Below are 24,952 nucleotides of genomic sequence, written 5' to 3' on the forward strand. Positions count from 1 at the left end.
AGGTCTTTCCTGTCTGACTGCATTCTTAACCTACAATAGAAAATTTCCCCTTTATAAAAGTTAACTCAGCAGCATACCTTGAATTATGTCTTTACCTTAGTCATCTAGGCTGACAAAGAGTTAGCGATTTACCATACTTATGTCATATCATATCTCATATGAAAATGAATGCCATAAGTTATTTATTTTACTACTACTTCATGTTACTGATAATACTGGGGATTGCTTCTAAATTCAGCATCATGTTCACTCAATAAAACTCTGATCTATTAAATCAGCAATTCTAAAAATGTGTAAACTACATTGTTAAGGCAGATGAGTGGACTGTTTATCTGGAAAACATCACAATATTCACTTTACATGGAGCTAAAATTAAAACAGAATTATGTTAAATGTTCGCCGAATGTGTTAGTGTCCGTTTATGAGTCATGAGAAATCTTAAATCATCTTTAAGAAGGAGCAGATGTTGACTGTAAGCTAGCCAGAGCTCTGTTAGAGTTAACATTTGTTAACAGAGCAAGGCAAGCTGACCGCTAACCCGCCTGGTTAAAAACCGTAAACAACACTTTGAGATGGCAGATGTATGATCCTATTTGAAGTGTCACAGTGTTCCATGTTTTATTTCCCAGTTGCTCTAGGAAAGAGGATTAGTGTACAGTTGGCTAACTGCCCGTTACCACTGGAAAACACCGGTTCCAGTTAAGCACCAGAAGTCGCATCCATAATTAACACAAGGTATTGTGGGAGCTAGGAATAAGGTGATAAAATCTGCTCTGTTTCAAGGTGAACACCCGAGATTAGTGTCACGTATTTAGTATCTCACTTAATGTCTCCCCTTCTGTTCCGGAGTTACGGCGTTGAATAATGGCCAGAAAAGTGCTTTTACAAAATATTACAATGCCACAGTGAAGTTGACCTTTGACCTTGTTGAAATAAAATGTCACTTCATCAATTCATTCCATCAGGCATTTGCACAAAATGTCATAAATTGCTTGTGAATTCTTGAGTTATGGCCAAAAACATGTTTTGTGAGGCCACAGTGACCTTGACCTTTGACCACCAAAATCGGATCAGTTCAATCTTGAAGTCCAACTGGACATTTGTGCCAAATTCAACGCTATTCCCTCAAGATGTTCTTGAGATATTATGTTAACAAGCCAAAAAGATAAAGCCTCTGGCCATGGCTGTCACCATGAAGAAAATCTGTATCATTTACTGAAATTAAAAAACAACTAACAAACCAAATAAAAACATCTTACAATGACAACTATTCTTAAATGTACTGTAAATGCACCATCATATACAGCGATACAAATGCATCCATCACATTACCCAACAATATCAGCCCTTCAGTGTCAACTGAGATTCATTCAAAGCCTTTAAGGTATTCTTAACTATGAAACCACTGTCAGTGAAAAGCCACAGCTTTGATTAAATACGAGGCTGAAGACTGTCTGTTTTTGTTGGTACCACTAGTTCAGTCAGAGATCCAGACATCTGTTTTCATAACTTTAGTATCTGTCATACATTTCCATTTCCAAAAGAAATACAATATTGGCAAGGACATAATGATTTCTGCTGCTTTCTCAAATAGGTCAGTGCCCTGGTTTTACCAGGCGGGATTCAATTGCAGTCAGTCAGCAGGATTTTTGGCGAAAAATAACTCATTCCACTATGTCATTTTGTTACAATTTAGCAGAGCTCAGCATCTTAGTTAGTCTAAAAGACACAAGATTGATATCCCAGGTCCATCAGGAAGTCATTACTATAGTCTACAAAGAAACTGTATAAACCTGCATGTCAACTTAATCTGATGGTCAACAAGATTTTAATAAGTGAAAAGTCAAAAAGTAAGATGAAAAGTAGAGAAAGAAAGAACATGTGCAGTGAAAACTAGAGCCCTACATTTATCTAAGAAAGTTAATATTAACATAAGTCAAATATGTCCCATCAGTATACCAATAATACATAAACTGTCTACAACACACTGAGACATCCTTGCTAAATATCAGAATCTGCATTAAACCACAACATGTGAGAATCTCTGAGGCTTTTAAAACAAACAAATTACAAAATATGAGGACGTCTTTAAAACCACAATCAGGAGTAATAATAATCAGTAGTACCTGGGCTGGCATTAAATTATTTTTTACCAAACAAATTCACAACAACATCCCAAATGATGAGAGGGTGTACATACTGTACAGCCCCTTGAGTTTCTAAACAGCCTTGAACAACAACAACAACAGATGACACTTTGCTACAAGTCAACACTCACTCATACACAGAGCCAAACACATGGCAGTGGCACTGATCACTTGATAACACAATATCATGACAGCCACACAGCAAATTCCTGAAATAACAGTATCTATACTTGAAACAGAGTTTGCAAAAAGTCAATTAAAAAGATTCTGAATGAAATAATTATCACGTTGTTCAGCCTTTTAATTTAGAACGTATCCACAGACTAATGCACCTTAACTTCATTCAAGCCTTCCCATTAACATGAACGTCAAACAACATGAAAATTTTCTTTCAAAAAGTTAGTGTCACTCATGTATGATCAGATTAACATTGTATAAGTTAATGCTTTTTTAATTTCCATTCCCACTGAAACAGCACAGGTTGGAAAAACTCAAATTCCAGGGGTGGGGGAAAACATCAATACAGCATAGTATCATGATATTTTTGTGTGGCAATATCGTAACATCACACAGTGCTGAGTATCGATTTTTTTTTTTTTTTAATTAAATAAATTATTAATATGACAAATACAAATTAAACTTTAAGTAGCCTACTAGAATAATATAATCAATTGATTTTTCAGTCCACTAGATACAGTTTTACCGCTGCAAAAAAATGGACTGAATGAAAACTTTATCTCATTAGATAAAACAGATGCTGAAAAAGTTTTCCTTTGGGGACATAATTTAAAGTTGAAAAAAGGTAATAAATCGCAATATATTGCAATACATTTTATCACGATACTCAGCATATTGCAACATATTTAAAATCGCAATAATATCGTACCATGACTTAAATATCGCGATAATATCGTAATCGATCCTCTGGTGATTCCCATCCCTATTACATTCTATTTTTGTCATTATATTTCAAGGTGCCAAAGGTGCCTTTTGCACAGGAAACTAAGGAGGGCTTTAATGAACACAAACTACAAATAACAACATAAGTTTGTGGGATTATATTAGATGCGTGCCTCCCTTCACATCATAAAAAGAAACAAAGAATACTAATTAAATTTAATACTCTATTACCTGGGTTCAACATTTATTACTGGTAATCACTGCTGTGCATTTTCTGTGTCAAGTACTTTTTAAAAAGTGATTTCCCTAATTATAGTTTTTACCTAATACTTTCATCAGTAAAGGATTTTCTGTGTAGGTCCTATGTATTGTATGTATTTTCCCCTACTACACTGTTATAACACTGTCATTTACAGCTGCTTTAACATTATTGTGTGTGTAAAAATCGATAAAGTTATTAAAATACAAGGAATACATTCAAAACTTAGCAGTGAAGCAATAAAACAAACAAAACAGACTTTTTTTTACAAACACAGAAAAATTCCCTATTTCAAAAAGTACTGTTGTGCGTTCTCCATTTTGATATTGTATACATCTAACCTTATGTAATTCAGACCCATGAGAATCACAAACTAGGCCTATATCACATGAATCATCTGATGCCAAGAATTAATCAGGGTTGTAATAGAGTGTGCCAGGGCTGACGTCAAAACCCGGAAGTTTAGCGTCGCGCTGGTTCCCGGAAGAGAAAGTGAATGCGATTTTTGCATTGCGTTTTGGATTATGTCAGAAAATAAGCTCTGTGGCTAACACAAGTTTATGATACTTACAGGTTTTGTTCAGCGAGATAATCTTCACATATGAACACCTTTCATACCACATTTGAAGCTTAAATGCGATCGCCAGAAGTAAAAAGCTAACGTTAGACTTTAACGGTCACATGACTCTTGACATCACCGCCACTAAGCTTTCAACTGATTTCGGCCGCTTTATTTTAAAAACATTGTATAATGGGGAAATCGGACTGTTTAAGCTAAATAAGAAGCTGTAATGGCGGACTGCCAGCACTCTCGCCTGTTCAGGGGTGATGATGTTTAATGTCCCCGACAGGGTTTGTAGTCGCTTTGAGCAACTTGTTAGCAACCGCCTTTTTTACGACACGTAAAAGCTTCAAAATTCACAAGTAGGGTATTTACTGATGTGTTTTATGTCGTAGAACAAAACCTGAAATTTGCTTAAGCTTTTGTTAACCATAGACATTATTTGAGGCATTTTACCAAAATCCCATTCAATAAACGTATTGACTTTTAGACGAGAGAACCGGAGGTATTTACTGACGTGTTTTATGTCGTAGAACAAAACCTGAAACTCGCTTAAGCTTTTGTTAACCTTACTTGAGGCATTTTACCAAAATCCCATTCAATAAACGTATTGACTTTTAGACGAGAGAACCGGAAGTGCTAAAAGCGCTAACGCAGTTCCGGGTTTACTGGCACACTCTATTCTACTGTTCATTTTTGTGGATGTGAGTAAATGCTATACATGTATGGTCAGTTTATCCTAACCTAACACTGTGCTTATGCACTAATGCACACTACAAATAAAACTATACTGCACCTTAAAAGGTTGCATCCTGCATTTTTAATCACCCTCACTGAAAATAAAGAATCTTTACACCACACTTTTCTCCACTAACACTGGAACATGTTTATTATCCCATGTACTAAACATCTCAGCACTTTAATAGAGTATTAAACAAGCAGGTTCATTAGCCCCAAGCACTGATACTGATACTACAGTTTAGACTTGAGTACACAAAACACAACTTATGCTACAAATATTCCAGAAACAGCTTGCCGGCAGTGGTGCTCGGAGATACACTGCAGGCATTTAGATAATTTCCAACACTCCCCCACACATCTGAAGAGCTTCTTCATCACAGAGAGTCTCTTTTCTCAACTGCAGCACCATTCATAAATCATAAAAGATGGCATACCATACTGAAGTTAATGCAAAGTAATGGATCTTTGCACGGTAGGAAAAACATAGAAAAGCCTGTTGTCTGCTTTGTAAACTAGCTGGCATGGACTGTCTTGATTAAAATGCATCCACTTAATTCCTTTAAAGACATTTGCAGACTTTTATGAGACAAACCAAACATGTCGTGGTCTACAGCCATCAGTAAAGGATGATCGGTAGATTGACTCTTAGTTGGCACTGCTCTGAATCAGAAAACAATGGCTCTGCCGGCACACAGCAGCTCACCATGTGCTGTCAGCATAAGCTTTATCACGCCATGTGCAGTGATGCAGGGGAGATAAAAAAAAAAACGTCTACATGATGATTTGTCTGCGACACTGGCAATTTAAAATTAAACTCCTTGATGTATAATTCCCCAAATCTCTGCAGCAAGTTTTTCAGGATGCAATAAAATTCAACCACAGGTGCTGACAAAATGTATTTTGAAGACACTGTCATTAAAACAATTTCTTGCACCTTGCTTCCATGTGCATGTTCCTATAGGATGTTATGATCATAATGTTTATCATGTGCACAAACACTGTCTTTCATAGGCCTACATATCCAAATTAGCAACATGTAACACAATTCAAGCAAATGCAATCCTACAATCTGTTGACTCCTGCTTTAAACTAACTTCAACAACAAATATTTAATTTGGTATATAAAAACTTTTTGATATCTACTTCTTGATTCCATTCATCTTCACACAAATTAAACTATGTACCAGCTTGCAATTCTTTCCAGGAAGCTTAACTTTCCAAAATCCACTTGTGAGTAAAAATAGAAAGATTACTTTCATGACACCGTCAGTGAGCCCGAGCCTTAACAGTGAACAAAAACGTATTCTCCACAGAATAGAAAAATAACAAGCAGTCGACCCAAAGACAACAATTTTCACCTTTTGATTTGTCTCCAGTTTCTCACTCTAGCAAAAACAACACAAAAGCTCAAATGATAAATTATGCTTCCACCGAGCAGTTGCGACATCCATCATATCTCCTCCCTGCATTCACCAACATCGACAGCCAAAGCACAAAATATGTGAGGTACTCTGCTATCTACTGTGCTACCTCAATAGGCCCCATACTTGTACATCTGTATGAATGAAGTTAGATGCTGCACAGGTGTTATGTAGATTGCAGAAAGTAATTTTGGGATTACATCTAATCCCAAATTGGATCTCTTATCACCACTGCGGTACTTCAAATGCTGCATGCAGGACTTACAAAGCCTCACAAGACGGAGCTACAAGGAGGAAATGTGTTGGCACTATTGTAAGATGGGGACAGGGGGCTGTGTTGTATTATCTATAAACATTTCAGTAGGGCTGCAACTAACAATTATTTTCATTGTCAATTAATCTGTCGATTATTTCTTCGATTAGTCGACGAAGCATTTTATCGAAAAATGTGTTAAAATGTTGAAAAATGTCGGTCTATCTCTCCCAAACCCCAAAATTATGTCATGTAATGTCTTGTTTCGTACTCACGCCAAAGGGTTTTAGTTCACCGTCATGAGAGAGTGTGTAAAGCTGCCAATATCTGAACGTAAGAAGCTGCAACAAGAATATTTTGGGGTACTTTCATAGTACTTCTCTAAGAAAAATGACTCAAACTGATTAGTCGACTACTGAAATTAGAGTTGTACCGATACCGATACCAGTATCGGACATGCCTCCGATACTGCCTAAAATGCGGTATCGGGTATCGGTGAGTACAGCCTATGACCAATCCGATACCACGTAATGCCTCACGTCATTATACATACACACGCTACAGGCAAACGAAACGGAAACGGAGCGGAGTTTAAAAAGCATTCTACTGTAGCCTTTAAAATGGCTTTTTTACCAAATTGTGTGGCTGCACTATAACCTGTGTCTTGATCCGTGTCAACACTGGATAATAATAATCGAAAAAAAAAAGTTTTATGGCATTCATTCTATTATTATGTATTCATTTCTTAATATTTTACATAGAGTTTTAGGAGTTGAGACATACAACAATTCATATCCCATCCATTTTTATTTTACGTGCTGGTATCGGATCGGTACTCGGTATCAGCAGATAGCTAAGGTTCAGGGTTCGGAATAGGTATCTGGAAGGAAAAAGTGGTATCAGTACATCTCTAACTGAAATAGTCACCAATTATTTTAATAGTTGATTAGTCATAGATTAGTCGACTAATCGTTGCAGCCCTACATTTCAGTAGTTATAATGCAGGACTGCTACAGTGATGCTGCCTGTCAATACTATGCAGACAGACTGTGATTAAAAGCATGAAGCAAAAATAATGTAGATGCAGATAAATGCAGATTAACGAGGAATGAACAACTACTCTGAACTAAAAAAAGAGGCCAAACGTGTCAGACTCCAGTAATAGCAAAAGGTTGTACGGACCATCTGTTGACAGTCTACTTCACTGACAAGGGACATTTATCAGAAACTTTGAAGTTTGACACAACCACACAGCAACACCAACTTTGCTTGAATGTGCAGACCTGCTTGATCAACTTAAGCTTTAACAACTATAACAATTACATTCACTTAAGAAGTTTACCTGCAATCAGTGTGGTATTTCAGGAATATGCAGCAGATTGGTAAGAAAGCAACATGGAGCAATTGCATATTAGTGGGCAGTGTTGATGGAGCTTCTGTAAAGTGCATCAATAATTTACAATGACTGTGGATCTTTAACTCTGCGTGTTACTCTATACACTCTATAGAAAACTGACAATATAATTCAGTTAGAGGTGCATCTCTATTTGTCTTGATCAAATATGCACCCTACAAAAACACTAGCCACTGCACCGCATCAACAGTCATGCATGTTAGACGAAGCACTCCCCGTCGGCCACAAGTGAACTTGCACACACATCAAACTACAAAACACCGACTAAAGCTGACATGTAACTAAATCTAACTAAACACACTGTAGCCACCTTTATCGTAAGTGTTTATTCTTTAAGATAAGCAGTGTAGTGCATGGCAATTCTTCGTGAAAATACAGTTGGTCTAATCCAGATCATGAACCCCTGGAGGCCCAACTGTAAACACTGCTAGGTTGGAGCTAGCAGCGAAATGCTAGCGTTAGCTTAGCTGCTATTAGCGGCTAATTTTAAGTGGCGATTACAACGCCAGCTTTTCAAAAGTACAATCAATTACACATTTAGGATGAACTTTTTTAATAGTTGCTTTGTGTTGCACTAAATTGCCTTGCACTCCACGCAAAGCTAGCTTAATCTGGCAAGCTAATCGCGATGAACGCAGAATATGCATTTGAATTAGCTTAAGTGAGCTAGCTAGCGGGTTAGCCTCACAGCGGCGAGCTAACTACTCACATTTCTTGAGCCACTTCATCCAGTGGCGCACGATAAGGCCGTGGTGCTTTTTGTTTTCAATGCACCAGGTTGAAAGTCCCTGTATTGACTCCATTGTGTTGGATACTCCTTGAAACCGTCGGTCCAAAGACGCTTCCAGACCAGCGTTGGAGCTGCGGGCTCCGTGCCCGCTTGCAGCCCCTGAACCGGCCGCCATCTTTCCAGCTATGTCTGCTGATCGCTCGCTGCTGGTGCGGATGAAGGAGCTAACATAATGAGGACGACTGGAAACACGCCCCCATGTTATACTGTATTATAGAGACATAACTATATAAATAAATTTAAGTAAGTACAATAAAAACACTGAATAAACCGAATAAAAACAGTAATAGTTGATGTTTATTGTTAAAGCAAGTTGAATATCAACGGAGTGGAGTACAACGTACATAAAGTTGGCTTCATTTTGTCAATTTAAGTTACTGTAATGTTATAGAGTAATAAAGCTACAGGTCAGTCAAAGATTTGCTTGTTTCTCTAACAGAAAAAATGCATTTGGGAACTTTAACTTCTGTGAAATGTACCTTTAATGACTACAATAACTCTTATAACAGTATTGTAACATCACCCAGGAGTCCTCACAGGTTTGCTTTGAATGTGTTAGCACAGTAGCAGTGCAGTCATTTATCATTGGGGTGGCTCTTATCAACTGCTTTGATCCAAACAGGGATTGTTGTCGGCATACATGGGGATTTCATCACAAATGTTGAGTCATAACAGAATCTGACATTTCTCGTCATCACAAAAAGCCTTGGGTAAGTCATGTACATCACAGTGCAATCTGTCAGAGTGTATTCAACAGTAGACAACACAATATCTGACAGAGTAGCCTACCAACAAAAGATGAACACTGATGCAGGCATACACACACATACCGTCCTACACACGCAATCGTCTGTCACGCATTCTTGCAAAAACATCCACACAAGTTTATTGTTCCTCCTTTTCTATGTTCAAGTCTCTTGATTTAAATTTGTCTGTCCTCAGTTGAAGGCAGCCGGTCGGCAGTGAGGGCCAACTGGCTGTGAGGGCTGTGGGTCTGGTGGGCTTGGAGAGGTGGCGCGTCGAGTGAGGTTTCAGTCATCTGTGCTGTCCAACACACTCTGGCTGAGCGCTAGATCCCAGTAGTGTTCTGTGCCGTGTTTCTTAAAGTGTTCTCTGGCCATGTTCTCTGTCGGGCACTGCTTGAACTTCATCTCCCCAAAACTGCGCTCTTTGGCTGTGCCCTGGGGAACCAAGAGGAATCATTAGACTTGAATGAGGTCACACAAAGAGAAATTTAAGAAATCCAGTATGTGTGAATACTCACGTTCCAAATCAACCAGCACTTGTTGTTCCTCTTTGTGTCGTCATCACCATCTGGATCTAATTGAGAATCAAAGGTAATGAGAGTTTAGTATCACAAAAATGAGCAAACAGGCATGACAACAGACACAAAAATCAAGCCACTCTTACCATCTCTTTTACTGTTGTGCTCCTCCCATTTGATTCTGTGTAACATCAGCCTCTTGAACTTTTTCTGGGATTTAGGGCCTAAAAAAAGAGGGAGAATTTTAGATTTTAGGTATGACTTTGAGTATCCCACTTCTTTAATATCTTAAGGGGTAGCAGAGAAAATAAAAGCCTTTCAAGCCTAATTTAAGTACAGCTATAAATTCTTTTTTTAACATGTCCAAGCATCATGTAGCCATTCATGATGTTGTCAGTAGTTTACAATGAAATGCAACATCTCCATGAATTAAACGAGTACATATTTACAGACAGGGCTAGCCTTAATGTAATCAATCAATCAATTTTATTTATAAAGCCCAATATCACAAATCACAATTTGCCTCACAGGGCTTTACAGCATACGACATCCCTCTGTCCTTTGGACCCTCACAGTGGATAAGGAAAAACTCCCCCAAAAAAACCCTTTAACGATTCATGCTGACTTAAAGGGACAGTAACCTCAAAATCAAAAATAGGGCTGCACGATATTGGATTTTTTGCCCATATCTGATATGCCGATACATGACAACTCATTTGATCGATAAGCTATACCAATAATATATCCATTTTTATTCCTACATAATGTTAGTGACCATCACGTCTCTTCTGTAGTGGAATTAACATCATATAATACATGCATACTCTTATTGTGATGGCCAACCAACAGATGGAGACATGAAATACACTACATACAATGTATGTAAAGCCCCGTTTCCACTGCACAGTACGGTACAGTTCAGTACGCTTTTTTTCTTTTTCCACTGTGAAAAGTTGTGGATGGTACCAATGGAACCGTTCTGTACTGTCCCCATTTTTGGTCCCCCCTCTGTTGGGGTACCTAGCACACAGATCCGGTACTAAAAGGTGGAGTTGTGAACACTGCAGTCCATTGATTGGTCAGTAGAGGACGGTCACTCTGCTCAGGGCTGAGTTGTGGCTGGTTTTGAGGCTCATGTAACCACTGTTCATACTGTGGAGAGTTCTATTACTGTGACTATCAGATGAAAGGATGTTTTGTTGCCTCTTGCAGCAGCTGTAGTCAGAGAAAAAATAACTTGATTCACAGGGCCAACTGCCGGCAACTTTTAAGGTGGAATGTTTACTTGTGATGTTACTTAATGCATGAGTTGACGACGTGAAACCATCAGCTGAAACTTAACTGTGACAACTTTGACCATTACTTTAGTTTTTATATGACATACACTTTTAGTAATGAGTGGATCTTTAAGCGTTTAAATTTATTAATTTCAACTGGGTCATGTGAACTGCATATAATCTAATCCTCACTTGGAGGAAAAAAAAAGTATCATTGAGCACCGTTCCTGTGGGCTCTGGCAACACTAAACCCCTGATCTTGCCTGAGAAGGACTAAATGCACAAAACCGCTACTTTTAATCTCATGGAGAGAGACTCTCACTGCAGCCTGTTTTATTTTGCTCTGAAAATGTCAACGTGCAGACTCGTTCTGTGGACGATAAACAAGGTGCAGACTTCCCTCTGTTTCACCAGAGATAAGGAAATACAGTGAGTGCTGGACGGAGCAGTGAGTGACAACAACTCCCCCCACATTTAAGGGTACTGTTTGCGGTGGAAACGCTAAACGGACCTAGGGTCTAGGTACCATGTCTGAAGGGTTATTTTCTGCTTCTAAAGGTACCATACTGAAAGTGTTTGGTGGAAACGTGGGAAAATTATTAATTCATTGAGCAAATTAAGAAAAAGCATGTTGGCTGATTCCACTATTTCATTTTAAAGCCAAGAATGGCCGATACCGATGACGTGCTGGTGATGCTCGTAATGGTGCATCTCTAATCAAATAAATATTTTTTTTTCCTCTTACTTGTAGTGCTATTTAACAATCTAGATTGTTTTGGTGTGAGTTGCTGCATGTTGCAGATATTAGTCATAGAGATGTCTGCCTTCTCTCCACCATAATAGGACTAAAGGACACTTTGCTTGTGCCAAAAAAATACAAAAACTTTAAAGTCTCGTTACAGAAGTCACGACCAAGTTACTCAAGATAACCCACAGACCTATCCTGTCTCCTGAAATCCACTCGCTAACCTTATCACACGCAGGAGGAAACTATTATTAAGTTATTAATGTTGATATTCAAAATGCGCTCCATACATGTCCAACGAATGCCCCTAAAACCCAAATAATACCACATATCGTAATCGGAAAAAGATACATTCAAAATGAGGCCTAATTATAAACATTCACATGAAATATGCTGTTTACATAACCCACATCATATTCAGAATAATAGTGAAATATTAGTTTGCATGTTAACGTCTTAAGTATCACCCCTTACCTCCCTCCACCACAACAAGGTTGACGTCTTTGTGCAAAACTACTGTGCCTGTCAGGTACAGCTGGTTGGCATTGGCTTCCACTTTAAACTTCTTAGCAGGATTTTGCAGGTTACGGATCCTGTACAGGGAAGGTAGGGTGCTTAAATTAGACACACTTCTACACTGCAACACACACACATGCTGCACTGTATATCTGAACTACAGTAGGTGCTCTTTTACTACACATACACACCTGTATACTGCGATATGAACGCCATCAGTGAGGTCTTCTTTTAACTTCTTGACCTTCTTCTCTTTCCTCTGCTCTGCTGTGAGCTTGCGGGCTGCGTTGGCCTCCTCGTGAGCTCTGCACAGACGGGGACGCGATCAGAAAAACCTCATAGAAAGTATTTGTTCTTCACTGATTATCAAACAATGTTAAATGTAAATTTCATCACAGTGCAAGAAATGAGTAAAGTGTTACTAACTTCTGTCTCTTGGCCATCTGTGCTCTAACATGAGCCTCCACCTTTGTCGGGTCCTGAACCGCCTCCGTCCCCAGCACTCTCATCAAGTTGGAGATGCGTACTGAGACAATGAAAACAAACATCGGTTACCTTCTGTTCAATCTTAAATGTAGTATTTTGTGATAACAGTATCTGGTGTGTGGGTACCTTTGGGTTCTGGTGGCGGCATCAATCCCAAACGAACCTTCTCCTGAAGTTCTTTTTGTCCCTCTCTTCGTGTCTGTCTCCTCAGTTTCTTCTGTTCTTTCTTTGTCAGGTATACACCCAGCGTCACCGGCTTATCTGTGTCAACTGAGAATCAATTTTTTTTTTGTTAAGCCCAGTTCAGAACAAAGATTCACGACAAGACAAACCATTTTCGAACATTGCATAGAAAAGCTGCGGCATTGTGAACTGGCCGTCTGAGCTCAACTCAAGCTGGCTGATGATGTCACCTGCAACTCAGCTGGTCAAATCATCGGCAACTGGTTTTGCACCGTAAAGCGTGTCACCTGTTTGGTCAAGTCAAAATGACTGCACATGGCTTGTTTGCTTGCTGCGGCAGGTGCTCTGTCCCTGCCAAGCCCTCTGTTTCCGCTCTCACGGTGTGCCAGTGTTGGACGGTGGGTCGCTGCTGCTGCTATTATTGTGGTGTATTTATTATGAACACAGTCCATCTGATGCTCGTTTTGTTTTTCACTGTTTCATCACTACTACAAATGCAGCTGTAGCCAGTATCTCACTATCACTATCCTCATTCATATTTTAAGAAGCTACAAATTATATTCAGGCATAAAATCAGCCTGAAAAGCTGGAAGTTAGAACAGAGGTACAGAGAGTTGTTGCATAGAGATGATGCACCGTCTCATCTAGTTGCATTGGTGTGAACTGGCAGGTTTTTAGAACGCTGCAGGACGGCACATTGCGAGTAGTTGCCTTTTCCAACTCATCTTATCTCATCATGAATCTTTGGTCTGGACCGGGCTTTAGAATCAGACTAAGCTGTTCACTACAAAGATCCTCCTATTAGTTTGTTTTGGGGGGGTTTGCGTGCATAACGGTGTCTCTTTTCGCAACAGTATACCCTAGCTCAAGAGTTTGGATCAGCTTCTTAAATCCTGCACCCTCAATATTAGCCTGTCAAAATTAATTGACAGGCGTGCAACCGTCAATCAGACAAGGCAAACGCCCGCAATCCACTGGAACAAGTAAGACAGTCTCGCTTTGTTTGTGTGTGGGTGTACGTGTGTCTTTTGTGGCAGTAACTTTACTTAAGTAATGATAATCAGTTCCAATGCTCAGTATCTTGTAAACCCACAAACCTACTGAGGACAAATATTCCTTTTTCTCCATCTTTAATCCTACGGCAAATCACTTCATTGCCTGATTTGGTGTGAATACAGCCTTAGACTTCTTCTGACATGTTTAAAGATAGCCTAGCTCACCAACCTATTGCTAACTACAGTGGTCGATGCAAATGGCCCTGTCTCGAGCCAGTGTTTGGTGGTCCGATCTGGGCTACTGTAGAAACATGGTGGTGCAACACGGCTATCTCCATGGACGAGGACCTGCTCTGTATTTAAATATAAACGGCTCACACAGCAATTTAACTATAATACTTATTAACTCACCAGGTTTATGTTAATTTCAACGCCAAAAGGTAACTCTCTATGAGTGTATTTCCACCTCATGATGAAGATCTTTACGGGACTGAAAAGTTCATCTTTTTTTAAACACGCATACTTTGGGAGCACCTTTAACAGTTGGCAGACTTCTTATCTTCCATACACTTACCTGGAGGGCTCATTTGGGCAGGATGTTCAACCAGGTTGGTCACACCAAACAACTCCACATCGTCAAAGTCTGTTTCGGGTGATCTTCATAAAATAAGAGAAAAAAAACTTGATAGTTAACTACAGAGAGTCGATCATTCAGACTGCATTATTCTACAGCTTCACTGTGGCAGTGAAAATGAGATGCTAAGTGTTTGAGTTCCTGGCTTATTTGTAGTTTCTTACATGTCCATGTTGTTGGCCAGGATGTAGGAGTCCCACCACTCCATGTGGGGAACCTCCCCTTCTCCCAGCTCTTTCTTCGGGGCAATCAGTGCCAGCTTGGTGGATGCTTGGATGCCTGTCTTCTTTGCTGCCTGGGCGATCTCATTCTGCAATCTCTCCAGCTGGGCCTGATTATGGTGAAGAACAACGCAGGAGGGGACAAAAGACAAGTTGTTTTGAACCATTGTGTAATTTTACATCTATGTCAAAAAACGTCTGAGACAACTGCTGACACGTGACAGTTTAGGAGTGAAATCCAACCTTGGTTCTGATTCTCTGAGCAATCTTCTCGAACCGCCCCTGGTCGTGGAATTTGAAGGCCCGGCGAGGGCGCTGAGCCGGTGTAATAAACACCCGCTGGTCGAAGTAAGACGTGGACTCCAAGTCCTCCCCAGGCTTCTCCTTCAGCTGCTGACGGAACTGCTCCCTCTTTACCGCTCGAATGTTTGCTACAAAGACAGAAGTAAATGAACTGAGAGAAGCAAAAACAAGTAATTAAGATTGTGTCTGTACCATTCGACCACTAATTTGCCTACCTGGAGGGAATTCTCATGGAAGAATCTGATTAGTTTCTTTATTACACCAAAACTGGAACATGAGCATCTCTATAGTTGCCAGAAATGTTGGCAAGAGTCTTTTGATGTAGACCATGCTCATGTTTTTTGGAAATGTCAGAAAATAACTGTATTTTGGGAAATGGTATGTAAAGAGCTTAAGTACATACTAGGAGTGATAGTTATTTGATTGAAATATTGCTAGTAGCAAGCAAGACAGTTATCATTAAGAACTGGGGTAAAGAAACACCACTGATGAAGGACCTATGGCTAACAACTAAAGAAGCAACTGACACACATACTGAGATTACAAGAAGCACAACTGGAAATAAAATGAGAAAAATGGACTCTATACAAGACTCAAAAAGACGACACTGGACTGGAATAATAATCAATAGAAACACTAATCCCTAAGGGTGTAAAAATGTATATTTACCTGAGCAGTTTTTGTTTCATTAGCTCTTATTTTGTTATGCTGCTGTAACTGACATGTCAGTGTCACAAAAACAATATATTTGATTCATTATCATCATCAACTATATCCAATTGGTTGTTATAGTGTTACGTTTGGCTACTTAAAATTCTGTTGTAATGGTTAAAGCTGGGGTAGGCAGTTGAATTTTGGCGTCACTGGGCAAAAATCCCATAATAACCTTTGAGTATATTGTAATTCAAGTGGTCTGAAGGAACACGAGATGTCTGCACCTCCTCTTGGCTCTGCTCTCAGGCTTAAGAAAATCTAGCAAGTGACCAGAGGCCTATTGGCTGATATACAAATACAGAGGCAAATCTAGGTCCCTTTGATAAAAGCCTGATTCAGTGGCAGAGAATCCTGCAGAGAAAGTTGCCATCAGAGAATTGGCAATGACGACGAATAAAACACGTGTCAATATTGGTGAAGCCTTTCAGAGACGGAGAGAAAATGTTGCTAATAGTCTTCTACTAACCGGAGCCAAAACTCACAGCTGCAGCTTCAAGTTCACGTCTATGTAGCTATCAGTAGCTATAGCCTGGAATTACCTTGTGTCCTCTGCCTTACTCCCTGCAGCTACAGAATACATCGTTGTGACGAGAGAGGACAGCAGCTCCGATGACAAACCACAGTCAGCAGTTGCAGCAACCCATATTCAGCCAGCGCAAAACTCAACTCTGAGGTACCGGGTTTATTTATTTTTCTGAAACTTTTCCATGCCTTTTCCAGGTTTTCACGGCCGTATGAACCCTGTATGAAACCATTACGTTATGTAACTGTGGCTGTAGGAAAACCGATTCATCCCAACATCCTCAGTGTGTGAGTGTGCAGGTAATAAACCACAGTACACGTACCTTTGAGTGTGGGCATGCGGTGTGTGAGTTCAACCTCTTTGCCACTAGCGTCCACAGTTCTTCCCTTGTCATCCAGAATGAGAGGTGTTGGCTTGTTCACCTCTTTGACTTCTACTTTCCTATAAAAGGGAAACACAGAGAAAGAAGTCTAATTTCAAACTGTCACATCAAAGAATAGTCACCGCCCCCTTGAGTTTTCTCCTCTTTAGATTTTTAAATCCGTAATACTGTGACATTACTCACGGTGGGGCAATTCCCATAGCGTGTAGATTAGCTAGTGCCACTATGTTGTGAGGCCCGGTGTTTCCCAGGGCTCCGAGGATGCCAGGCTTCATGGCTAACTGGGACTGGATGCGTGCCTGGAGCTCGGCAGCCTTGCGGGCCTTCTCGATAGCATCGTTCATGAAGCTGGCAGCCTGGGAGGGGGCGATAGATGAGGCACCACCCGCAGCTGCAGCAGCGGATGTGCCAAGAAGCCGTGAAACTGGAGGGGATTCCAGCTGTGACTGTGGTGGAAGAAGCAACGGCTAAAGTTAGTGAGGAGTAAAAATGCTGTCATACTGAGTGCATCGCCTTGAAATTACTATAACTTGTTTTTCAGTGTGTTATGTCTTAAAGTAAAAAAAGGAGGAGGTTGTTTCTTTACCTGTGAAGCAGGGACTGAAGAGGCAAAGCTCAGCTGCTTCTTCCTCTCTTCTATCTGTTTGGTGGCTGCTTCCATCATCTGTTTTATCTGATAATACAAAGAAGAGGTTAGTAGATGCAGGAAGTTTATCATGGGAAAAACTACTTCAAAACAATTTACTGAAGTACAATCTTAACCATCACTAAGATTACCTGCATTTTGGTGAGCATGCCAGGGCTCTCAGATGGAGGTCCAGGTATGACCTCAGGCTCCTCCACCTCCTCGAAGCGAGGCACCCTTTTCCTCTTTGCAACTGTCCCATCTCCTGTCTCTGGAGCTTCTCGCATCGCACCCGTTTCAGCCTCATCACCAAACACATCCTGAGACCAACCAGCCAAAACAGAAACATCAAATTCACATCGCCAGGCATTAGGCCAAACATGAGTGTGTTTACACTTCGTCAAACAGTATGATTAAATAATTGTCAATCTTCACACAATGAGTAAACTAGATTTTTATTCATATAAATTTGGTCGCTGTTACCTACTGGTCTAATTATTCAGATATGCAATCAAGCTGCACAATATATCGTTTTAGCATCAACACTGCAGTGTGCGCACGTGCAATAGTCACGACATTCAATGTCAAGTAAAGCAAACTGATTTAAAAACGTCATGCTACAACTTTCTTTGCTGCTTGATCATGTGTGTATGTGACGTAGTCTGGTGGCGTTTCTTATGAGCGGAGGCACTCTCCTGCATGTGTGTAGAGAAGCAATGTAACTGGACTAGTAAGTGCTGTAGACAGTTTAACTCATGCTTTTCTGAAGCTACAGTCATCAGCAGAAAGTGTCCAGAGAAATTCACATTCCAGTATAATGGCAGTAAAAACGGCTGCGTTTTGTTTTGCTGCACAGAAGAAATAAAGCGTCTGTTTAATGCAACATTATCAAGACGTCTCCTGGCCATTTTTCACCACAGAGTTGTCGGACTGTAAAAGCAAGTTAAAAGCTGTGACATTAATCTACCAGAGAAGTCTGTCTGATAAACAACCAAAGCGAGCACTGCCAGTAGTCAACCGCAACCTGAAAATGAGCAACAAACAGGAGGGGAGCAACATAATGAAGCCCCTAAATTTGCTATAAGTAACATGCATTATTACTGTGACACTTTGGATCATTAACTTTAGCCTGGATTGACGAAAGAGTATCAATCCTCCACCCCCACCCAAAAAAAGTCTTCAAAGTAAAAAGCACTTTCAAGCTTTTCCCATACTTCAATTTCTAAGAAAGATACACACCCCTACAAAAATCCTTTCAATCATGATAGAAGCTATTAAATTATCTGGTGAAAATTTCTGTATGTTTTCATATCACAATGTGCATCGCAGAAAAAATATCAGAAATGATATTTTTCCTAATATCATGCAGCCCCAGTATGTAGTGATAATACAGAGGTGGCTGGTTCTAGTTTGCGAGGGTGTTTGCTTACCTTGAGCTCTCTCTTGCGGTTCTTTTCTCCTGCTCCTTTGTTGCCACGTGCATTGCGGCTTTCCTCCAAAGCTTCAAAAAGACGCTCCACAAAACCTCCAGCAGAGTCATCGAGGAAGGGACGCAGCTGGTCTGTGGTGGAAATGAGTGTCCAATAATTAGCACAACTCCAGGACTCCTTTGATCACTGTCTCAATTTGTAGAAGGATGTGTAGTACACTACAGCTAGAACATTCTCTAATCAAATAAATATGAATAAATAAGAGAAACAGGGACCTTTGTTGGTGCTTTACATTGTTCACCTGAATAAGTTAAGAGTGTATGCAAGAACTCTTTTGTCCCTCAATTTTGTAGCCTATTATATCAGAATATGACTTCTAAGTAACCTCAGTCAACACTGAATGATTCATTTGTTACACTGCATCCACTTTTCATAATGTCTGATGTGATGTGTAGTTTTTGTAGTATTATGGATTTTTATTTTTGTATTTATGTAAAACAGCTGACCTCCTGAGGTGCAGGACAAATTTCAGATTTTTTTTCCTGATAATAAAGCGAAAGCAAATCAAAATTAAATCAGATTAAAAAAATGACTGATGATTATGGCCAGGTACTGAAATATCCCAGAACCAAGCAGTATCAAAAGTCCAATTATACCAGCCATTTGATCCATTTTGTAACCAGACCTGGATCAAAATTATGATTCATATGTTTTGCTCGCAGCCAATCACTGCAGGCATTCCTCAATTCAATGCACATGTGACTGGCCCACTGCAGCAGCAGCTACAAACCATACAGTCTGTGGTGTGGTGAAGTCAAAAACTGTGTGTTTGACAGAGTTGGCAGTTCAGCATGACAAGAGATGCCACCAAGAATTTGAAAGTATGGCTATACTATATGCCTGTGGCACCTGGTGAAGTTTTACGCAACTGAATGTTTCCATTTACATGATGAGCACCAAATAATGCAGAAAAAAGTATTAAAAGAAGCACATTATTAATATCAGTATTACTTGAAGGGTAACAGTACTGGTATCTTAATTTTTCAGATGATACCTAGCCATAATACTGATGGCCAAAATCAGTTTGAAAGGATATTAGTATCAACAATAATGATGATTTGGTAAGCATTAATTTGTCCCTGATCCAGTTGAAAAGCTATGTCATCAACTCTGTGGTGAGCATAGTTTACCCAAATCATTTGGATAACTTCCTGAAGGTCACAGAGTGAATCTTTCCTGCACTCTTGTTCTTTTTCTGTTTAGCCATTACTGCGTCTTCCATATAAATAAAATGAATTATGGTTATGTCCTAGCTAGGCACCTCCTGCTGGAGGTGTTTCAGGCACGTCCCACTAATAGGAGGCCCCAGGGCAGACCCATAACACACTGGAGGGTTTACATATCTAATCTGGCCCTGGAACGCCTTGGGGTCCCCCAGGAGGAGCTGGAAAGCGTCACTGGAGAGAGGGACGTCTAGGGTGCTTTGCTTGGCCTGCTGCCCCAGCTACCCAGCCCCAGATAAGCGGATGAAAATGGATGGATGGGTGGATGGATGGATGGATGGTTGTGACGTTCACTGATCACAAGTGGTTGCTTAAGAGCTTGATAGCTGGTGTTGTGCAAAAGGCATGTAACTAAAGCTTCATTCAAACCTGTATCTAAATAAAGCACAGCAGGTTTCAAATGGTCAATAGTTACCTATGGTCTTCCTTTTGTCCAATCCCTTTCCAACACAGTGCAAAGCAGCAGTAACCACTGTGGGCTCCGAGAAACCCAGCACCTTCTTCACAGTGCGCTCCACCCATGGCCTCAGCTCCTCCACCTCCCGTTTTGGAAGAGACATCCTCCAACCCTGCGGAAAATCATGACATTTACAACATGTAGCATCATCATTCACATACGCTGATGAACTTATTAACTATATGTCTCCATGAATTATGACGTGACGTACTCCCAAACACATGAGCTACATGAGCATAACCCACTGCTGTCTCACTCACAGCCACTGACAGACACACGCACACAGCCGTCATATTATTTACTAATAAAATCCCATTCACACAGTCACTCCGGAACTTGGTATAGCTAGTCATTTCACAGCTGTAATGTTAGACTGGCGGACAAATGTGCTAACCAGGAGCAACACACAAGCTAAAATCAATTACATCCGCCAAAACTCCCCGGCTACCTGCTAGTTACCGTTAGCACACTGCTGTCCGCGAGCTACCAACAAAAGCGAATAACCGCCTACTAAATCTACAAACCTTTAGATTCTGCCTTTATCCTGTATCACACCGCTAACGTGTTATAAGTCAAACACAAATGACCAAGTTAAAGACTTGTGAAACACTATAAACTGCTAGGTTGTCTGCAAAACTTTCTTGTTTAGTCGCGCCGTTCACACGACGTTTCTGAAGCAAAACCCGGAACCGGAAATGAGTGCTGTTCTTCTTCGTGACTTTCAGCGGCAGTATTTCCCTTCTTATGCTCGATGTTGCCACCTGCCTGTACACGGAGGGAAGTGTCCCGTTTGTTTGGGTAATACTTGTTTTTTGAAAACTGTGATTAAAAAGTCAGGTTTTTAGGGAAGTCACGTGTCTTTTAATTTTGTATTTGACCAAAAGAACTTTAAAAAGGTATAAAAGAAGAGGTTAAACAGTGGTGTTGTTATGCATCATGGCAGAACTGGCTAAAACGGTTAGTACTTAGGTCTGGGTCTGGTTTATACTGGTCTGGTGTTGGTGAAGCGGGTCCACCAGCATGGTCTTGCAGCCAGTGCTTTAAATACATTGTCTTAGAAGTTGTAACTCCCTTGAATGAATTATTTAAGTATAAGAGAACTGAAATGAAAACTAAGTTAACAACATCTTTGAGTGCAAGAGGATTAAATTCACTTCTTTGAAACACCTGCCTGAAATACAGCACATACTTTACAAAGAATCAATTTCCATACAAATGCACTGACAATAAATAAGCTTAAAACTGGGAAAGATTTTTGAACAGTAATATTTAATTAGAATCAGTTTTACCATCACTAAAGATGTTCAACTATACATAAATATGAAATAAATTAAGATAGATAGATAGATAGATAGATAGATAGATATCACATCTTGCACAAACTGAACTTGCCACAAAGCCAATACACTGCCCCTTGATATGCTGGTCATGCTGGTATAACCAGTGTGTATTATCGCTCAACACATTCATGTATTTAGGTTACTTCCCTCTAAAATGTAGTGCAGCTAAAACAGTTTGGGGTTTGCATAAAATTTAAAATACTCAAGAACACCAACCTCAAAACTGTTCTCAGCTAATAACAGTATTTTGTTAAGTTTCCACCACTGCAGGAGGGGACTGGACTGTAACTGCCAACTGTTTTTTGTCTCTGTTCTTATTGTGGGTTTCTCTTTGACTTGGTGTTTGTCCGTATTTCACTGTATATGTTGTGTTGAATTACTCCATGCTCAGTAATCTTACACTTACCGTTTTAATTCTAAAAGCCTAACACATTGTTTTTGTATTTAAATTAGGAGGCAATTTCAGTTCAGTTTATTTTGTAGAGATAGTAAAAGAGGTCTGAGTCAACACTGGGTCAGGATGCATCATATGACCAATTTTTGTATGTCTGACGGTTAATACTGGGTCTTCTGTTCTTCCTGTAGCCTTGGTATATTTACTGAGGTGTTGAAATGTTATTAAACCAGCAAAAGTTGATCATGTTAAATGACCAAATTTATGTAAAGAGTCAATGTGGACTAATAACCATTGTTTGCTCTAATTTTTAAGTGCATCAAATTATCATCCATCTGCATAAGCAAACATCAAGTTATTGTTTGGTCTGTAAGTTTATGTTTATTGTATTTAGAAAGGGACAGTGCACATTAATTAACATGATCTCTGTGCCAGATTTAGCCATACAGGCTCATGGTAAAGTTGTTTATAAGAAAAAGACATTAAAATAACATGCAAAAGCACAGAAGCACAGATAAAAGCAGATTGATGGCATGTTCACAGAAGGGCACATAAGCACAGATCAGCATATAACCATAGACAAAAGCACATTACAAGGCACATAAACAAAAACAACAGGACATAAGCACTATGAACAAAACAATGACATAACCATATAACCAAAAGTACAACATAAAACACGACATAGACCAAAGCACACATCCACAAACAAACACAGTGACGCATGAAATGAGCAGAGAATCTGAAGCAAACAGTCCACAGTAATGGTTTGATTACATTTCTGACGTTTGTGGCTCAGGACTCTGTTTGCATGATAAAAATGAAACCAATCCACACTCTGCTTTTATCACTAATCAGTGAGGAGTGACATGTTGCCTCACTGAAAACATTCCCCTGTTGAAAACATGGCATTATCAGGTGATCTCTGTTTCCTTCATCTGTAGCTCCACCCCCTCGTTCCTCTCTATCTTTGCATGATGTGGGTCAATGAGTGCAGTTGTAGTAGTGTGAGCATTAATGCAGTAGGAAGCCTGAGGCTCCACCAGTCTGCCAGCTCCACCCCCCACCCTGCTCATACACACTCTACAACAAGCCACATCCGTGCCTTCACTCAGTGACGTGATGTGTAACCATCCAGTGTTCAGTGTAAACTGTATATACACTTTCTGTGGAGTCATAACAGGTCATCAAGGTGTCACCCATTCATTACAGCTCCATTCAATTACTCCTTCTGAAGAGCACACTGCCATCATCAATCCTTTCAAATGCTGATTCATCAACCCTGTTTACATCCATGTTTACATCCACCCTGCAGCTAGGGTTTGAGCTTTGACATGGTTTACAGTCACACAGTTTGGTATCTGGGAGGATATTTGGTAGTTTAAAGGAAACCTCTCATCAGCACCGCAGAATAGTAGCAAGACATTTGAGATACTTTCATTGTGTACTCTTTTTTTCAAAGTCGAAACGTGAGCTTTTTGCACCGCCACAGGCCAACTTAGGATCCATTTCACTCTGTGACCTAAGACATAAGGCTATGGGTGTGCACACCATTAAAGAAAACAATGCAATGCTATGAAAGGCAACCACACACCACCGTCCAGAAAAATAACTGGCAAATGTCACCACAAATAAACCTACCAAATTACTATCATTATTATTACTGGCAGATCATAGTGAACTGCAGTTATGGTGGTGTTGCTGTACCCCAGTGGAAGCTGTAATTCAACTGCTGTGGGTACAATCAGTGTCCTGGGGCTGCTGTGAAACTGCACCTACTCGGGGCAACAAAAAGTTTGTCTTGGGTGCATCTGTACAATAGACAAACAAGAAAGGACAGCAGAGGAGATACAAGGCGCACCAATACAACTGGGCTGGGCAGTCACTAAAAGGTCCACAGGCTGAGATCAGTGCAAAAATAATCAATTATTTAAGACAACCGTGCACAAAAAGAAGGGTGCTCCACGTGCCAAAAATAATAAGAAGTGAAAGAAAACAGCAGCAAATGTTTCAGTCCATGATGATGAACTGATGATAGTCAAGGATTAAAATGTTTGCTGCTGTTTTTATCCACTTTTTATTATTTTTTTGCACCTTGAGCACCTTTATTTTGTCAAACACTGCACTGCCTCTCTATTTTATGATTTTAAAATGTATTAAGAAGTGTAAAATAGAATTCAGTATGAGTGCTATGTACACTATATCACTGTTGATTGTTTAAGTTTTTGTAAAGTGCTGGTATGTCGTTAAAAAGGTCTTTAAGAAAGTCATAAAAAAAGTCTTGTGTGTGCAATTCTCTTGTGCGGCCCTCAGTCATATGCTGGCTCCCTAAGGGCCTGTGTCCACATGATCTTTTTTCAATTGTCTCTAGTGAGGTGAGAGCATGTGTGGCCACATCCAAGCACCTGGAGAAGAAGCGCAGCGTCCAGCGTCTTTATTTCAGAGAGTTTCGGCTTTTTTGTGCAGCCACTCTGAGCGCTGCTACTGGGAAACCTCTGAACTAAGGATGCAAGATAATATTGACACGTCATCGGCATTGGGTAATATTAGCTTTAAAATGAACTACCAGAATCGGCCACCATGCTTTTTCTTATTACGCACAGTGTGAATGAATATTACAGACGCTGAAAAGCATTGTATTTCATGTCTCCATCTGCTGTGGGGCGATCAGGATAAGAGTATGCATCGAAAAT

The 24,952-nt window shown here is 40.0% G+C and overlaps 2 protein-coding genes across 3 annotated transcripts in view; both read right to left on the minus strand.

Moving 5' to 3' along the window:
- Nucleotides 1-8,638, minus strand: part of tars2 (threonyl-tRNA synthetase 2, mitochondrial) — a 44,269-nt gene extending 35,631 nt beyond the window's left edge. Inside the window, exon 1 of one of the 2 annotated variants that reach the window (XM_050046053.1) lies at nucleotides 8,407-8,638. In XM_050046053.1, the coding sequence (XP_049902010.1) occupies nucleotides 8,407-8,602 (196 nt within the window). In that variant the 5' untranslated portion in view covers nucleotides 8,603-8,638. The remainder of the gene's footprint in view (nucleotides 1-8,406) is intronic. The other variant, XM_050046052.1, reaches the window with a different exon arrangement.
- A 128-nt stretch (nucleotides 8,639-8,766) lies between these two features.
- On the minus strand, nucleotides 8,767-21,210 carry prpf3 (PRP3 pre-mRNA processing factor 3 homolog (yeast)). Its single transcript, XM_050047137.1, has 17 exons — nucleotides 21,050-21,210; nucleotides 20,484-20,637; nucleotides 18,786-18,916; nucleotides 17,508-17,675; nucleotides 17,317-17,403; nucleotides 16,914-17,176; nucleotides 16,671-16,789; nucleotides 15,052-15,239; nucleotides 14,752-14,918; nucleotides 14,528-14,610; nucleotides 12,902-13,045; nucleotides 12,716-12,815; nucleotides 12,481-12,594; nucleotides 12,248-12,366; nucleotides 9,898-9,975; nucleotides 9,752-9,807; nucleotides 8,767-9,668 (listed from the first exon to the last, which is right to left on the minus strand). The coding sequence occupies exons 2-17, from the start codon at nucleotides 20,626-20,628 to the stop codon at nucleotides 9,519-9,521; spliced, it is 2,112 nt and encodes a 703-aa protein (XP_049903094.1). The 5' UTR covers nucleotides 20,629-20,637; nucleotides 21,050-21,210; the 3' UTR covers nucleotides 8,767-9,518.
- Between the last annotated feature and the right edge of the window lie 3,742 nt (nucleotides 21,211-24,952).

Source organism: Epinephelus moara, chromosome 6, assembly GCF_006386435.1.
Source record: "Epinephelus moara isolate mb chromosome 6, YSFRI_EMoa_1.0, whole genome shotgun sequence".
NCBI classification, from domain to species: domain Eukaryota; kingdom Metazoa; phylum Chordata; class Actinopteri; order Perciformes; family Serranidae; genus Epinephelus; species Epinephelus moara.

Excerpts from the sequence above, each read along its gene's own strand:
- prpf3 (XM_050047137.1), bottom strand. The coding sequence starts at position 20,628 with ATGTCTCTTCCAAAACGGGAGGTGGAGGAGCTGAGGCCATGGGTGGAG. Across the intron at positions 17,404-17,507 it reads GCATGCTCACCAAAATGCAG|ATAAAACAGATGATGGAAGC; the intron begins GTAATCTTAGTG and ends TTGTATTATCAG. Across the intron at positions 12,595-12,715 it reads CAGATGGCCAAGAGACAGAA|AGCTCACGAGGAGGCCAACG; the intron begins GTTAGTAACACT and ends CCGTCTGTGCAG.